Source organism: Silurus meridionalis, chromosome 13 (assembly GCF_014805685.1).
Source record: "Silurus meridionalis isolate SWU-2019-XX chromosome 13, ASM1480568v1, whole genome shotgun sequence".
NCBI lineage: Eukaryota > Metazoa > Chordata > Actinopteri > Siluriformes > Siluridae > Silurus > Silurus meridionalis.
In genome coordinates, this window is record NC_060896.1 from 25513562 (window position 1) to 25531330 (window position 17769).

Sequence of the window (17769 nt, forward strand, 5' to 3'; positions counted from 1 at the left end):
TCATCCCATTAAACACTCAATTGATTAGACTTCCTGATGGACACTATAGCAACTTTTTCGAACTGCGACATTTACTGTGTCATCCATTGTAAAAGCAAATACATGAACCTAAATAAATGAAATCCAGTTAAATATGTCAAAGTACCTTTTCAAAAGTAGAAACATTTGCCTGGTTTTCCCAAACCACCTCGCACACAGTCTGTCATTATTACTATAAGTCAGGTTGACTCTAGTTCCCGTTTTCTGTTTGCTCTTTTTATACAGGTTGTGGATCTTCTAGTTGCCATGTGCAGAGCTGCTTTAGAGTCTCCCAGAAAGAGCATCATCTTTGAACCATATCCCTCCGTAGTCGACCCCAATGATCCCAAAACCCTCGCTTTTAATCCCAAGGTGATTGCCCATCTTCTCAACATGGACTTAGTGTTTGTATATTACAATTTCCGCTATGATATTACTAGTCCTTACTCTCAAATACGTATCAAATTTGTAGATATATATTTATCAGTGTTATATGATGCGATCTAGTGATAAACTTGTTTTAAACTTGACATTTTCATCAATCTATGCAGTTTTACACTTAATTACGTTTCTGTTTGTATGGCGCATGCTTCTCCATGGACGCTGGGCCACAGAAGAAGAATTATGAAAGACTGCAGAAGGCGCTAGACAGTGTTATGTCCATACGGGAAATGACCCAGGTATGGTTTAGTAATAAAATAATAAATACTAATGCTGTACCTATTCCAAGGATAAATTAGTGTCATTCATGAGATTTCTGTCTTTGGTATACTTTGATGTGTCTGTCTTTGGACTTTCCATTTTTTATTTTTGCCTTAATTCTATTGTGAGTAACTGTAACTGTGAGTGTCTTTTGTGTAACCGTATCCTAAATGAGAATGTCTATAGTGTAACTATGTGTGAGATACTGTCCTTTAAATGTCGAGGATGTATTTCGATGTGTGTCTTTGGTATTACTGGTAATGAGGGATGAGTGAGTATGTATTTGGTATTACTCTGCTAAGAGACATGGATGAATACGACTTTGGTGTTACTGCATTATGATAGTATGAGTGAGTGTGTGTTGTCTAAAACTCTCCTATTAGGAATAAGTGACTATGTCTTTTGATTACTGCGCTATCAGGAATGCATGCGTGTGGTTTTGGTTTAGTGCGGCACGGTTAATTGTATCGCAATCGTGATATCGGATTGTGCGATTATACGACGGCAAATGTTGTGATTTAATGAACAAAATAAGTGCATGTGTGGACACGTGACTTCCCGGTGTGCAGTGCGGAGAACACATGTAGATGGATGCAGAGCAGACCGACACTTTACTGGTAGCCAAAAAAATAAAAATAAAAACGCTGTTATATGGCGATATTTCAGCTTTAAGATCATCAACACTAAACAGAAAGAGGAATTGTGCAAGATTTGCTAAATTAAATATTCTTAAAAAAAAATTAGGAAAAACCCATTGTTTTAGAAATACACATTTCAGCATTATCACTAATCTGTGTGCAATTTCCTTGATAACCAATCAAGTGGACTCAAGATACCATTTATTATATTGCATTCACAATATTGACCACAATAATCGCAATATGCCATTTTTCCCTATTATCTGAGGGATGTGTGGGTGTGAGGCATCAGTAAATATGTCTATAGTTCCTAGGATACTGGAGCATTGGGTCACAATACTATATGAAATTAGTGAGTGTGTCTTTACAGCGATTATCAGGATAACTAGTGTGGGAGAATTTCTTGGTGTTCTTGTATAAGGAGAGTTTAATTTTCTGTAACACAAGGGATCAGTTAATATCTCTTTGGTTCAACTTTACTATGAGGAATGAGGCGGTGTTTGTTGTTATTATACTCGAAAGGTTTAAAGACATTTGTCTGTGGTCTTTTGTGTAATTGTGGCTCTGTGTATAATAACAGGGATCCTATTTGGAGATAAAGAAACAAATGGATAAACTCGACCCCCTGGCTCATCCTTTATTACAGTGGTATGTGACATAAATATATTCAGCTGTTATAGACATACACAGTTTTTTAAACTACACAGATACTAGTCTGTCTCTTGTATTTGCTTTCTGATTGTGTTCTTCTGCCTTCTGTAGGATAATATCCAGTAACAGATCTCATATCGTCAAATTGCCTCTAAGCAGGGTATGCTACGGTAGATTTTTTCTTCGAGGCTGGCATGAGTGAAATTTTAGTATTATATGATACATTTATATTTAATTATGTTGTATGCTTGAATGCTATTTACTTTATTTAACCTGCTGAGTCTGGGCATTACAATCTGTTTAATTAGCAGCTGAAGTTTATGCACACGTCCCATCAGTTCTTGCTCCTGAGCAGCCCACCTGCAAAAGAAGCTCGATTTCGGACAGCCAAGAAGCTCTACGGTAGCACCTTTGCATTCCAGTGAGCAGTTTTATTTATTTTTTTATTGCTTATATATATATATATGTGTGTGTGTGTGAAAAGAACCCCAAACACATCAGTGATAAATGTGACGGAAAGAAAGAAAGAAAATACCTTTAGTTGCAGAAGTAATTATGCATAAATGTATACAATCAGATATTATATTCACATGCTTTCACATGAATATTCCTTCTCATTGTAGTGGTTCACATATCGAGAACTGGCACTCTGTTCTGAGAAATGGACTAGTCAACGCCTCCTATACCAAATTACAGGTAGCTATCTACAGGCTACAGATTGCCTGCTGGGGCACAAATGCATTTTACTAGTACCGAATGTCATTTTACTTTCAGGTTTCAGGTCATAAGAGATTTTGAGGTTTGCTATGCTTATGACTACACACACTCCAGAGTGATGTTCATGTTTTACAATCATACTAAAGTAATAAATATAATAGTTCGAAGGAAAACTGGATGTGAAATGGGGATACACCGTGATTAGGACTCCAGTTCAATATCAACTCGTCTTTAATTATAACCAGTCATCCAATATGTAATGTAATGTAAGGACATTTTAATGGACTGATGTCTATGTTGAGAACATTCCCATAACAACCCAATGTATGATGAAGTGTTTACTAAAAATGAATGAGTAAATACAATGAATTATTCTTCATAGGAAAAAGATGCAGGTTATTCTGTTATATTTCTGTTTCTGTCCTTATTCACACTTTATATGTGACTTTAAATGTACATATTGCAGATTTAGTGCTTCTCTTTTAATATTCTCAACTCTTCTGTGAAGGCATTTGTCTAGATTTCCTTTAGGGATTTGTGTTCATTTAGCAGTGAGGTCATGCAATGATTGTCAGACGAGGACGTCTGGGGTGCAATTTAACTCTGCTCTTCATCCCAAAGCTGTTTATTGGGGTTCAGATAGACCCCTAAGGATACTCAGGCTCTTCCCCTCCAATCTTGATAAACCATATCCTGATGGATAAGGCCATTCTGGAACTGGTTTGAGTTTCAGGGAAGGAAAATGATAATGATGTTATGTATGAAAACATTCTGTACTTTCTATTTTATGCACCAGTTTGCAGGCATAACATTATGACATTATAACATTAGGACAGGTGAAGGTAATAACACTGATTATGTCTTCATCATGTCACCTGTTAGTGAGTGGATATATTTATTAGGCAGCAAGTAAACATTTTGTCCTCAAAGTTGTCCTCAAATGTGTCAAAAGCAGGAAAAATAGGCAAGCGTAAGGATTTGAGGAAGTCTAATTGTTTTTTCAAATTGCGACGTCTAGACGATTGGGTCAAAGCATCTCCAAAACTACAGCTCTTGTGGGATGTTCTCAGTCTGCAGTGGTCAGTATCTATCAAAAATGGTCCAAGGAAGGAAAATTGGTGAACCAGCGACAAACAAATGGGTGTCAGGAGTCAAGGCTCATCGATGCACACGGGGAGTGAAGGCTGGCCCGTGTGGTCCGATCCAACAGCTGAGTTCCTGTAGCTCAAATTGCTGAAGTAGTTAATGCTGTTAATGTAGGACAAGTCGAAACTGTTTTGGTAGCAACAGCAACATAATGTTATGTCTGATCAGATTATGGGGTGATGGTTAGTGTCCACATACATTTAACTATGTAGTGTACTTCAGAGTTGTAAGGTATGAAGTTGTAAAAGTCAATGATGTGATTTAGTAAATTGAATTAGATTAGTTACAGTCGACATGAAACCTTATTTAAACCATGACTAAAATATAACATAGTTAGACTAATATCAGACAATCTTCCTCTCTTCAACCCAAGCTGCATGGGGCAGCCTATGGCAAGGGCATCTATCTCAGCCCCATCTCCAGCATATCTTTTGGATATTCAGGTAGGCCTCACAGCCGGAATCGTGTCATGGCACCATGCGTCTCTGTCGTGCTCACCTATGCCTCATCATGTGCTTTCGGTGCCGTGCTGTTTATACCATGCTCGTGAATGTGTGTTGTCCAAACATAACGTCATTTACATGATGTCTTGTTGTATACATATTTCGGATTTGTTCGTTATACTATTTGTACTGTTGTTTCTTTCGTTTTTTTCATGTATTTAACCGACAAATACATTCAGTCGTAAGCTCAATTCTTGGAAGAAGCTGACCACATGATTGACAGCATATAAACAAAGATTGGTGTACATGCTCAGGCCAAACAAAACATAAGAAGTTCCCCAGCTGATGCTCAGAGTGCACACAAATGGGTGTTATAACTGTTTTGGATGTTAGGACTCATAACTGCTGTAGTATGTGGACTGTTTTATTGTAGTTAGGGTATAATAATGTTTCATTGATGTGATTAATTGTAGGACCTGCTCCATTAATTCAATTGCATTTTTCATTCATCATCAATGCTTCATGATGTGATGCATGGGCTTTAGTGGGAGTGCTGTATAAAAATATTGGTTATGATGGCTCAGTTATTGTATGTGTGTGTGTGTGTGTAAATGTGTGTGTGTGTGTGTGTGTGTGTGTGTGTGTACAGGAATGGGTAAAGGACAACACCGGATGCCAACCAAAGATGAACTGGTGCAGCGCTATAACCGTATGAACACCATCCCTCAAGTAAGAGCTTTACTATCTCCAGGAATGTAATGCATTTGGCTCATTTTGTACCCAAGGTATTAAAACTAAGTTAAATTAAGTATAAATGTATTTTTTTCTCTTTTCTTCTCTTTTCTTTTCAGAGTCGTCCGATTCAGTCACGATTTCTACAGAGTCGGAATCTAAACTGCATTGCACTTTGTGAAGGTAAGTAGTGCAAACGTGTCTAGAAATGTCCTAGTTGAGTGTAAATCTAAACCTTCACGCTAATGTTGTTTTTCTATAGGCAGATAAAAACTAATTTTAACATTTATTAGTCACATACGCAACCATACAGTGTGTGACAAGCAGTGAAATGCCAATGACACATACAGCATATGTGTTCATTATTTATTTTTAGGAACGCAGATGAAACATCATATTTCTAACTATACGATAATCAGCAGTCAAGACATAAACTTTGGGGAATAACTTATTTCCTGCACAAATTTACATACAGTAAAATCTAGCAAACAACCGGCGACTCACAAATAAATTCAGAATTGATATTTACTTCACTGCACTTCTATTTTATTTATTCATTTTTATTCTTTTATATTTGTTCTAACATTATAATTTGGAGAAAGATAGAGAAAGGGGGGATAGATAGATAGATAGATAGATAGATAGATAGATAGATAGATAGATAGATAGATAGATAGATAGATAGATAGATAGTGAGAAAGGACGTTAGAGACAGACAGACAGACAGACAGACAGACAGACAGACAGACAGACAGACAGACAGATAGATAGATAGATAGATAGATAGATGATAGATAGATAGATAGATAGATAGATAGATAGATAGAAAGGAAGTGAGGGACAGACAGACAGACATACATACATACATACATACATACATAAAGACAGACAGACAGACAGACAGACAGACAGACAGACAGACAGACAGATGATAGATAGATAGATAAAAAGATAGATAGATAGATAGATAGATAGATAGATAGATAGATAGATAGATAGATAGATAGATAGATAGTGATAAAGAAAGTGAGGGACAGACAGACAGACAGACAGACAGACAGACAGACAGACAGACAGACAGACCGACAGACGGATGGACAGATGATAGATAGATAGATAGATAGATAGATAGATAGATAGATAGATAGATAGATAGATAGATAGATAGATAGATAGATAGATAGATAGATAGATAGATAGTCTGCAGTGTTTAGTCGTTTGCGAGTCTCATGCTGTTTGAGAGACTTTACTGTAAACTTGGGTGGGAGATGAATTATTCCTCCTCTACTAAATATTATTTCTTGCCTGCAGATTATTTTGCAGGTGCAATAAATATTATTGTGTTTTATCTGCATTCCTAAAAATAAATTATGACCACTCATTTTTATGTGAACTCGCACAGTAAGCATAAAATATCTAAAAGTTGCACAGTGTCCAGGGGTCTGTTTACCGAGTCCGATTAGTTTATATTTAAGAGCTTTAAGATTTACTGAGTTTATTCCCTGGTGCTTTTACCTTCCAAGTGTAGACCAAAATGTCTACTTACAATCATTTCCTGCAGGAAGTGACCAAACACACTCCGTATTGTGAGTCAGAAGAAGCATTTTATGGCAAATTCCCGGCCAAAATGTTCTTATTATTGTACTTTAGTTCACAACAGCCCATTCTTCATTCTGCTATGAAAGATTTCATTCCTATTCTGTGTCTAATATGTTATCATTTTCTATAAAGATTTGAATGGTGATAAATATTTTTGCTTTCCAGTGTATTGTTAAGAAGACTAGTTTTTTTTGTGTATTATTAGCTTAAAGAAAACGAGTATAAAATACAGGCAAGAGATGGGCTGTCTGTTTATGGCTGTGTTTCACAGATGTCCGTACATCATTAAACACATCTAAAAAATTAAAAGCTTGGCAAATTGCTGTAGTAGAAGACGAATAAAAGACTTTAGGACGTGCTGTCATGAAAAAACATTAGTAGTAACATTAAATCAGTCAATGAATATTTGGAATATTTCATAGTAACAGCAGTATAATATCAATATAATATAGAAATGTCATGTTTTTATAGCCAAATGTGTTTTTTCTCCAAACTGTTAACCATAAAGTTGGAGGCACACACTATAGGACGTCTTACATTTTCCCTTCACTTGGACAATGCTCTTGTTCACAAAGTCAGCTCCATGAAGATCTGGTTTACATGGGTTGGAGTGGAAGATCTTGATTGGCCTGCTATAGAGCTATGAACACAACTCCCCAGGCCTCCTTACGTGACCTACATCAGTACAAGACTTTACTAACACTCTTGTGGCAGAATGAGCACAAATCTCCAAAATCTAGTAGAACATCTTCCCCTGAAGAGTGGAGGTTATTATAAGAGTAAATGGACATTACATGTGGGATAGCACACAAACGTTTGTCCAGATCTTTGATGATTTCATGATTTTTATGACTAGTCCAGATTGTTTCCAGGTCCAACCACTTACCAAAACACCCTCAGAATTTTTTTCCCCATAAAAAAATCCCCTAAAAATTGGTATTATGAATTTCATGCTGATTTCAATTAGATTTTTGAATAATTTTTTTTATATGTTAATGCGGTGGGAAGGCACAGGGCTGGAAAAATACTCTCGGATGAGTTTTATGCAGTAAACATAGTTACTTTCTTTATAGTGAGATTGTATCAATACTAGATTGTGCCGGGTCTGTGTGTTTGAACAGACCGAGATGATCTCAGGCAGCTGCTCTTAAAAACGATGATAGAGAAGCTTGCACTCGAGCATAATGACTGTGTTCTTCTCTTCGCCATGGTTTAACTAAAACATAGAAAATCCTGCAAGAGTATGACGTTAATTATTTGTAATATGATCTGTTACAGTGATCACATCCAAAGACCTCCAGAAACACGGAAACATCTGGGTGTGTCCTGTTTCAGACCACGTGTGCACACGCTTTTTCTTTGTGTAAGTACCCAGGAACTGAGTGTGTGTGATGTTTAGTGTGTATAATTTTCTTTGAACATGTAGAGTTGCTTTATGCTCTCGCACCAGGGGGCGATGTTGGACCAAACATGAATCCATGCACATCCTGAATCTCTGGTTTAGAGTTCCAGCCCCAGTCCTGGAATAACTGATGACATGAACATGTTTAAATTTTTTTTTGGTTTGAACACATCTGTTTTTTTCTCAGCTAAGGTGTGCAGAACAGAGCCAGAAAACTAGTCCAGGACCATGGCTATGAACATGCAGTGACCAAAAATTTAATTTTGTATCAAACCAGATTATTGTCTTATAATATATGATTATATAATAATTATTATTTTTGAATGATTATAAGATACATCACCATTTAATGGCCAAGGGCCTTGCTCAAGGGCCCAGCAGTAACAGCTCGTTAGTGGTGGGATTCAAACTCATGACCTTCAGATCAAAAGTCTAACATCTTAACCACTAATCTACCCCTCCACATTGTTTGGTAAATGATTCATAACCAGTTATATGTATAATGTTGGATCTGACTTCAATGAGATTTTGGAGACATTTAACTTTAAGGAAAAACAACCTCTTCATCTGCTGTTTCTCCATCATTAAAAATGTAAAGGCTTTGGCATGAAGGAGTTGGTGTTGAATCTCTAATTATCTCAGATGTTGAGCTAGTTTATGAGTTGCTGAGGAACACCTGGTTCTAACTCCAATTGACTGTAAAAAGAACAATACTCAAAATCACACACCCTGGTGCTCATGATATTTCAACTCTCAGGTGTTTTTATTGTTTTTTATTACACGTGTATCAATGAGTCTCGGCCGGCCATGACCCTGTCGCTATCACTGTTCCTTCCTTGGAGCACTTTTGATAGATTCTGACCACCGCAGACCAGAAACATCCCACAAGAGCTGCAGTTTTGGAGATGTTCTGACCCAGTCGTCTAGACATCACAATTTGTCAAACTCGCTCAAATCCTTACACTATTTTTCCTGCTTCCAACATGTCAACTTTGAGGACAAAATGTTCACTTGCTGCCTAAAAAATCCCACCCACTAACACTTCTCTGCTCATAATGTTATAATGTCATAATGTCATGCCTGTTCGGTGTATATTATGTCTTTAATATATGAATGATTTATTGCATTCCATAAATGAATGTTTTATTGTTCTATCTACTTTATAACTTAAAAAGTTCTGGCTGCAGCTAGTGGAAGTTTGTGACACTGTTCTTCTTTCTTCCTGTCTCTTTCTGTCTCTCTCTCAGATATGAAGATGGCCAGGTGGGAGATGCTAACATCAACACCCAGGAGCCCAAGGTGCAGAAGGAGATCATGCGTGTGATTGGCACTCAGATCTACTCGGGCTGAGAGGGAACCTCGGGGCTGTCTCCAGGGACTTGGTGCTGCAGAAACACAGCTGTAGCACCTTAGCTTTTGCTCAGAGAGAAGAAGCAGGAGAGCCGAATCTTTCAATCCACCCTCTGTCCTCCCTTGTGCTTCTCTTCTGCTTTTGTTCCTTCTTCTTTTCCTGGACTTTCATGAGAAGGTTTGGATGTGCGTCCCCTCTCTTCTCCCCGTGTCCCCTTTCGAGGCTGCTGAGTCGTACGGACCCGTCCTTTCCCTCCATCTGTAGCAGGAAGTGATAAGAAAGTACGAAGCAAACTTTATGTGGAAGTATTTTATATGGCACACTATAAAGACCCAACTTTTGGCACACTGTGCCCAAAGGCAGTTTCACTGCCAACGAATGCTAAAGCAAGAACAGAACTTCATGACTTGTGGCATCTATATACCACCTCCTTCCATCACGACGGACGAGATGCCTGATTGGATGCTTAAATCTGTCCATCAACCTGATGTGAACTCACCAATCACACCATGGCCTCCTATCTTTCGATCCTCGGACACTCGCTTTCATTTCCGTCCAGTCCTGAGCTGAATAACCGTATCGCTCCATCACACCTCTTCTACTGTTTATAGCGTTCTCATTCACCAAACAGTTATCAGGCGGAATCTTTAAAAAAGTATATATTTCAGGTCTCGGGATCGAGAGCGCCAGATCTTCTTGCACCCTTATTGCGTTTTTACAAGAAAAAAAAAAGAAAGAAACATCCTGCTCTTGATCTGTTTACTTTCATATTCTTTGAGTAATGGCGTATTAATATCCAAGATGCGGTTATCTCCGAGGCTGCTGTTGTTCAGCTACTCCTTCTGGTAAAATCAATTTCCTTTTCTTTTGTCTCCGGTGCACAGCATGGCAGAAACACGATCATGAACATGAACACACACACACATACACATGCGCTGGAAAGATGTTTACTGTTAATTTATCAGCGGGAGCACGGGCGCTTCGGTTTGACAAATTAAATAACGGAATTTCATTATTGCTCATATTCACAGCTATTCCTCCTAATCACCGAGTTCTCTAATTTCATTATGTCCTGGGCGGGGAAAGCTCTCTGACAAGGTCATTTAACATAAATCGAAGAAATCAAAACCTCATTTAACATTCCTTTACAGCTACTGGTTATGGACACAAACCCTGTTTCTTCATAGTATACAGTATAACTGAGAGGCGTCGAATCCTCCGGCTCGAGTTCTTTTGAAATATATTCCTTCAGCTTGGTGTGAGTTCTGAAAATGCTCTTCAAGCGTGAACCACGTGTTTCTCCACATACAAGCTCGGAGTCTGTTATCACTCAAACAAACCCGTGTAACGTGAGAACGAACACTACGGACTTGACGAATGTTTGCCGCCGTTTGAGGCATTTGAATGAATGCAAGCAGTTTGTAAATAAAATCTCTGTGTTAACTGCAAACGAACAAACAGGATAGCCGTCTTTCGTCTCCTTTACAGGCTCCTGGGTGCATTTATGTCTGTCCAGTTCTGCTTTATTATTGCTTTTATTGTGTGCCGGTGCTCCAGCATAAAAAAAAAAAAAAAGGAAAGAAAAAAAAGCATTCGAAAGCAGTAACCTAATGAAAAAATTAAGTTGCTATGTGCACAATTGTAGATAATTCTTTTTTTTTTGTATTCAAAGAAAAATGTAAGACTGAATAGAGTCTTGTTGGGTTTTTTTTATTGAATATTACTTCGAATTCCCGTGTCCCATAATTCCCAGTGTTCCTGAGTTTTAAAAATTTTAGATTTTATTTTTAAATGACATGGCATATTGAAATTTGTAGGCATTTTCTTCTCAGAAAGAATATTGAAAAGGTTCTAGGGTTTATGTTTTTTTAGGCTCAGGTGGTCCTGATGAAATTACCAGAAGTAATTTGTTGCTAGTCCTGAGATGCAAACACCAGACATTACAGTCTAACAAAAGTTGGCGTTCCCTTTGTGTGTTCCTGTAGAGGGCGACCTTCAATACAACAATACAACATTAGAAATACACCTGTGTGGAAAATGAGGCCTGTTTTGTCGATCAATGCTTTTTAACTGTTGCGCCTGCAATTTTATAAGACATACGATCACCTCAGACTCTTTTTAGAGTGTGGTCTCTCACACTCCTGCAGTTATGTGTTGATCCATTGACTGTCAATAAGATAAAGCCTGGATTTAGTTTTAAATCATTTATATTCTAGCACGTTTACAAAAACAATATATGGACAAAATGTTTGTGGCACCTGAGCAGATTTTAATGTGCTTTTTAATCATCCTATTTCAAATGTAGTCTCCCTTTGCTCTTATAATAACCTTCACCCTCTGGGAAGATGTTCCACTTGATGTTGGAGTGTGATTGTGGAGATTTGCTCTAATTCTGGTACTGATGTAGGTGAGGTGAGGAGGCCTGGGGTGCAGTCAGCGTCCAAATTCATCTCGGAATTTTCAACAGGGTTGAGGTCAGAGCTCTATTGTTGACCACTGAAGATCTTCCACTGCAATGCTTCTAATGCATGTATTCATGAAGCTTGCTGTATCAGGTTTGGGTCTCCTAGTTCATGTAAGGTAAAAAAAGAGACGTCTTATACAATTGTGTGCCTCAAACTGTGTGCTAGCAGTTCCACATATAGCTGGAAAAGTCAATACTTTTGTCTAAGCATCTTAAGAATGTTATCTTGAACCTATCCAAAGAAGAAGGAAGAGGTGGTCTTTAGTGGAATTCAATGTCCTTCGTCACCCTTGTACAGCTTATCTAGATGTTCTTTAAGTTCCTGGTTTATTGATTACTGAGATCGGAACATGGAGGCTTGACCTTTTATGAATATCCTCCAAAACCGCTTACTTTTTTCATTCATTGGGAACATACTGAAAGATCTCCTTTTGTCACGCAGTTCCTTTAGGGGGAGCTCTGGCGCTGTTCAAATGCATCCTTTTTTTTTCGTGTATGTGCATAGTATGTGAGGTTACACACACACACACACACACACACACACACACAGAGTGGCTGCTTGTTTTGTTAGATAAAAGTGGGCTGACGTGAGGCTGCCAGGTCAGAACACGTGGCCTGCCCTCTCTATGGTGATGCTCCCTTTCTTGTGCTTCCTTTTGCTTTTCCTTTATTTGCCTCCACAAACAGTTACTTTTGTTTTTGGCACAAAAGAAGCAATTCAATCGAGTTTTTTTTTTTTTTTTTTTTTGTAATAACAGCTTTTGGAAAGCTGCCTTTTTGCAGCAGAAGGTCAGATGTATAACGAAACACCACGGGTCTGGTTTTTCGCTTCCTCTATCAATAATCAACCATGATTGTGTTTTGTTTAAAGATCCCTCTGTGAAGAGAAAATAATGACAGACAAAAACTATATCCTCAGCTTTATTTCAGTTATGGATATAATTTATGTTTATGTCATATATTTACTAAGAAGTGTCTAGTTGCTATTAGGTGTGAAGTGGAGATTTATGCTACTCACCGGAATTAAAGAAAACAAGCCATGATACAATGTTTTCAAAACCGATACTGAAAAGTCAAGTCAAGTCAAGTCCAGTTTCTTTCTATAGCGCTTTTTACAACAGACATTGTCTCAAAGCAGCTTTACGGAAATCAACAGTTAAGGTGAATGGTGTGTGTTTATCCCTGATGAGCAAGCCGTGGCGACTGTGGCAAGGAAAAACTCCCTTAGATGTTATGAGGAAGAAACCTTAAGAGGAACCAGACTCAAAAGGGGAACCCATCCTCATTTGGGTGACATCAAGAGTGTGATCATAAATCTTTAAACAATACAGAACACTGAGAGTAAGAACTAACATGAGTACTGGAGTGTCATATTATAAGTAATATATATATATATATATATATATATATATATATATATATATATATATATATATATATATATATATAATGCAGATTTCTCCGGAGCCGCAGCCTATCAAGCTCGCTTTTCCATCTACATAACTTCATATCCACATTCAATCAATTTATCCAGAGTGGCTTACAATTATGTGATTAATACAACCAGAGCAGTTGACACTTAAATGCCATGCTCGTGGGCTCAGCAATGGCAGCTTGACAGTGCTAAATTCATGACCTTTCAATCAGAAGTCTCATATCCTAACCACTGAGCTACCATTATTCTCACTAATGTTCTCGTTCTACCCTTAAACTCTTAAGAACCTCTTGTGTAGATCTTCCATAGGGTTCCTCTAACTCCATTCACAAACAAACAAGGTTATGGACTTTGCTTAAGTCCCCAACAGTGGCAGCTTGGTGGTATCGGGATTCAAGAGTCGTCATAGCTGGAATAAAAAAAAAAACAAATTCAAATACATGGCGGTTCTAAAAAAAACAATATCAATCCTAAAAATAAATTTATGTCTTTGTGTACAACGGTATGGTTCCAGTACCAGTCAAGATATTGCTACAGTACAAAATGTATTAAAACCTGGGTATTGGATCAGTTCCAGCTCTCATTGTATGATTATTGTTAAAATACTGGTCTAAAAGATATCAATGACCATGAATGGTTTTTATTTATAATTCTTCAAAAAGGAGAAAATTCATTGATTATTAATTAATTAAAAAACCCAGCATTTAGATACACAGATCAGGCATGACATTATGAGATTATAATATTATGGCTGGTGAAGTGAATAATACTGATTATCTCTTCATCATGGCACCTGTTAGTTTGTGGATATATTTATTAGGCAGCAAGTGAACATTTTGTTCTCAAAGTTGATGTTTGAAGCAAGAAAAGTGGGCGAGCGTAAGGATTTGAGCGAGTTTGACAAATTGTGACGTCTAGACGACGGGGTCAGAGCATCTCCAAAAACTACAGCTCTTGTGGAATGTTCTGGAACTGCTGAAGAAGTTCATGCTGTTAATGATCGACGGGTCACGACTGTTTTGGCAACAAAAGGGGACCAACACAAAATTAGGCAGGTGGTCATACTATGCCTGATCTGTGACCATAAAGCTAAGCCTAAACATATATATATATATACACACACACACACACCATTCTCTACTGGTATGCATATATCTTATTTTAATTACATTTTCTGTCATTTAATTTTCCTGTTAGTAAAACAGCTTGTCTTTATTTTACACTCTATCATTTCTAATAGTTTTTATTTTCACTTTATTTCTGTAGCTTTTTTTTTTGCTGTCTTTATTGTTTGTTCTATGAATATGTATCCTAACTTTTGGTGACACAAATGTTAATAATCTTTAGAAGGAGATATAAACACAGATAGAATTGCCCTTGTATTTCTTCCAGTTGCTATAATTGTTTTTTTTTTCTTACCTTTATGAAAAATGACATTTATTCTGCACTAATCTTAATTCATGTATATTAACTGCATTTGTTTATATGTTATATGTACAGCAATACTGCACCAAACATTCACCAATACTTTTCATCAATAATTAATAATAATATTTTTTTAAAACAATAATTGGATTTCTGCATTTTTTTCCAAGAGAGAGAGAGAGAGAGAGAGAGAGAGAGAGAGAGAGAGAGAGAGAGAGAGAGAGAGAAAACAATTTGGCTATATTTCTCTTCTCTTCTCTCTTTCTTGTTTTTATCCCATTTGCATGAAATCTCTTGTCTTGAGAGACAATCTTAATTCCTTATTATTTCCACTTCACAGCGTAGATGACATCTGCACATCAGCAAACTTCACACCCACCAGGCGAATTCTCTGCTGCCACTCGTCTTTCTTCCCATCATTTATCCATCCATCCATCCATCCATCCATCCATCCATCCATCCATCCATCCATCCATCCATCCATCCATCCATCCATCCACACTTCCTCCTCCTCCTTCTCCTCTTTCTCATTCTCCCGATCCTTCTTTTCCTACTCAATGTCATCTATTTCTCCATATGCATAGTTCATGGTGATAACATTCTCTCTGGTTCCCTCTCATGGTTTTGGAGCCAACGTAGAACCATTGGGAAGAGAGGGGAGAGGGGCAGAAGAAACTAGCAGTGTGTTGATGTTCACTAAGCGACTGTACATTCGCTCCAACACACTCGTTTCCATCTGTCAGCCGAGCCGGCAGCTGTCAATCCGCTTCTTTTGGGAGTCTGTTCAAGGACAATGACACTCTGATGGGTCGTCCTGCCAAGCTTCAGAGAAAGACACAGAGAGGAACTGTGTGTGTGTGTGTGTGTGTGTGTGTGTGTGTGTGCCTTTTCATTTGTGCAAATAATTTGAACAAACCAAAAAATGAGTTTACTGCCTTCGCTCTGGATGTACAAAAAATAAAGATTCAATACTGGGCAATTAGAGCTTACAGTCCTTATTCATACATACACCGTATGGGCAAAAGTATTGGGACACCTGACTCTTCCACCGAATTACCAAAAATTCTAAGGCACACAATTGTATATACAGTATGTTTGCACTTACAAGGAATTTGTTTTTGTGACAGAAGCTTCCAGTGGCACATTTAAAAAATATATAAAAAAATAAAATGCAATTAACAAAGTACTACTTAATTAACAAAGTAGTATTGCACATTTTAAAAACAAATGAATAAAGAAAGAAATATTACACAGGCAAATGCAAAAACAATTTTCTGGATATTTTTCTACTATTTTTTTTTTTTTCGCGCAAAATGAGCAGAGCATTTAACCGTTCAGAGATACACAATATTGCTAAACGTTAGCGGACACCTGGTCACATGTATAGTATGGGATTTTTGAGCATCGTATTCCACATTTAGTCCCAATTTACTCTTATATAATTCCCTTCACTCTTCTGGGAAGCTGTTGCACTAGAGTTTTGAAGTGTGATTGTGGACATTTGTGCTTTTCAGACACAAGGCTGTTAGTAAAGTTAGGTACTGATGTAGATGAGGTGAGGAAACCAGAGGTGTTCAAAAAGGTTGAGATCAGAGCTCTATAGCAGAAGATCTTCCCCTCCAACCCATCCAATGTATATCTTAATGGAGCTATCTTTGACTGTTCCAGCACTATTGTCGTGCTGGAACAGGTTTGGGTCTCCTAGTTCAAGGAAGATGTAATGCATCTTTAATGCAAATGCTTTGGCTTTGTGATAACAGTTCAGTAAAAAAACACACATATGGCTGAGAAATTCACATGTCCCAATACTTTTGTCCATATAGTGTATGATAAGATACAGTGCATCCAGAAAACATTCACAGAACTTCATTTTTTGCACATTATGATATGTTACACTTTTATTCCAAGACATTTAGACTTCAATGGATTAAGTTTTGTTTGTGTGTGTGTGTGTGTGTGTGTGTGTGTGTGTGTGTGTGTGTGTGTGTGTGTTAGATGTGTTTCCTTAGCGCTTCTCTTACACCTAGGCTTTAAATAAACTCTGTTTGTGTTGCATCAATCAGTAATTCAAGATACAAATTTAGATTTTCAGGTGAAAATGCGAAAATGAAATTTGTATTCAAATCCCAAAAATCTTTTTATGTGCTAAGATACACTTTTAATGTCAGTTATTGTTTGTTGACTTCTTGCAACAAGAAAAATCTTTGTTTCTTCAATGATATTATGATCAGGGTGCTTTAAGAGTACAATCAACTCCCCATATTATAGCCGAATATACAGTATATTTATACATTTTAATGAAATATATACATATATATTTTTTATTTTTATAAGTGTAGCATTGCAATGTCGTCAATGTTCTCACACCATTATCTGGGATGCATAAATGATTATGTACTTGTCAATCCTGGTATAAAAATAATTAATTACTGTCATGGATATTGATGTGGATAGACACGAAAGGGTAAAAAAGGAACCCTGATGCTGCAAGACCACTATTACAAAACTGCAATGTAATATTTTAAAGTAACATCGTGCAATATATTATAACGAGGCAGTGTTAAAAATACAGAGCTTCATCTGGTACTGCTTCAGCAGCGCACTTAAAGCCAATCGTACAGTACATTATGTCCTAGAATTCTTTTTAATTACGCAGCATTGTGTTGATTTACGTTTTTCTTCAATCTTTCAGAGTATACAGCCTGCCTTAATGTCCGCTAAGAAGTGCGACGGTGATAAGAAAAAGAAACCTCAGCAGAAAGCAAAACCCAGCAGATGTAAGCAGGAAGAAGGCCATCATTCACACTTCCAGCTACTAATGATGGTGTAAATCATGAGTCAGTTCTGTTTTAGATAATCCAGATTACACTCGCAACAAAGGTCCCAGGAAGAACTGAAAATGAGATAATTGTATGTTGTTCTGGATCAGGTTGTCTGCCAAATGCCATAAATGTTGACTACCTTTATTTTTTTAAATTGTACACAGCAGAAAGAGGAATTAATTGTTTTAAAGAGAAAAGAGAACAGGAGCTTGTGGACTTCAGGA

General features: G+C 37.3%; 1 protein-coding gene across 4 annotated transcripts in view; it reads left to right on the plus strand.

Moving 5' to 3' along the window:
* LOC124396187 (protein mono-ADP-ribosyltransferase PARP6) overlaps window positions 1–13037 on the plus strand; it is a 29181-nt gene extending 16144 nt beyond the window's left edge. For 2 of the 4 annotated variants that reach the window (XM_046865241.1, XM_046865243.1), the window contains exons 13-23: window positions 265–390; window positions 633–698; window positions 1939–2006; window positions 2121–2169; window positions 2321–2430; window positions 2633–2705; window positions 4246–4315; window positions 4965–5044; window positions 5167–5230; window positions 7925–8009; window positions 9296–13037. In XM_046865241.1, the coding sequence (XP_046721197.1) occupies window positions 265–390; window positions 633–698; window positions 1939–2006; window positions 2121–2169; window positions 2321–2430; window positions 2633–2705; window positions 4246–4315; window positions 4965–5044; window positions 5167–5230; window positions 7925–8009; window positions 9296–9398 (894 nt within the window). In that variant the 3' untranslated portion in view covers window positions 9399–13037. Of the gene's footprint in view, window positions 1–264; window positions 391–632; window positions 699–1938; window positions 2007–2120; window positions 2170–2317; window positions 2431–2632; window positions 2706–4245; window positions 4316–4964; window positions 5045–5166; window positions 5231–7924; window positions 8010–9295 lie in introns of all 4 variants that reach the window. The other 2 variants (XM_046865240.1, XM_046865242.1) reach the window with 1 other exon arrangement.
* The last annotated feature ends 4732 nt before the right edge of the window (window positions 13038–17769 follow it).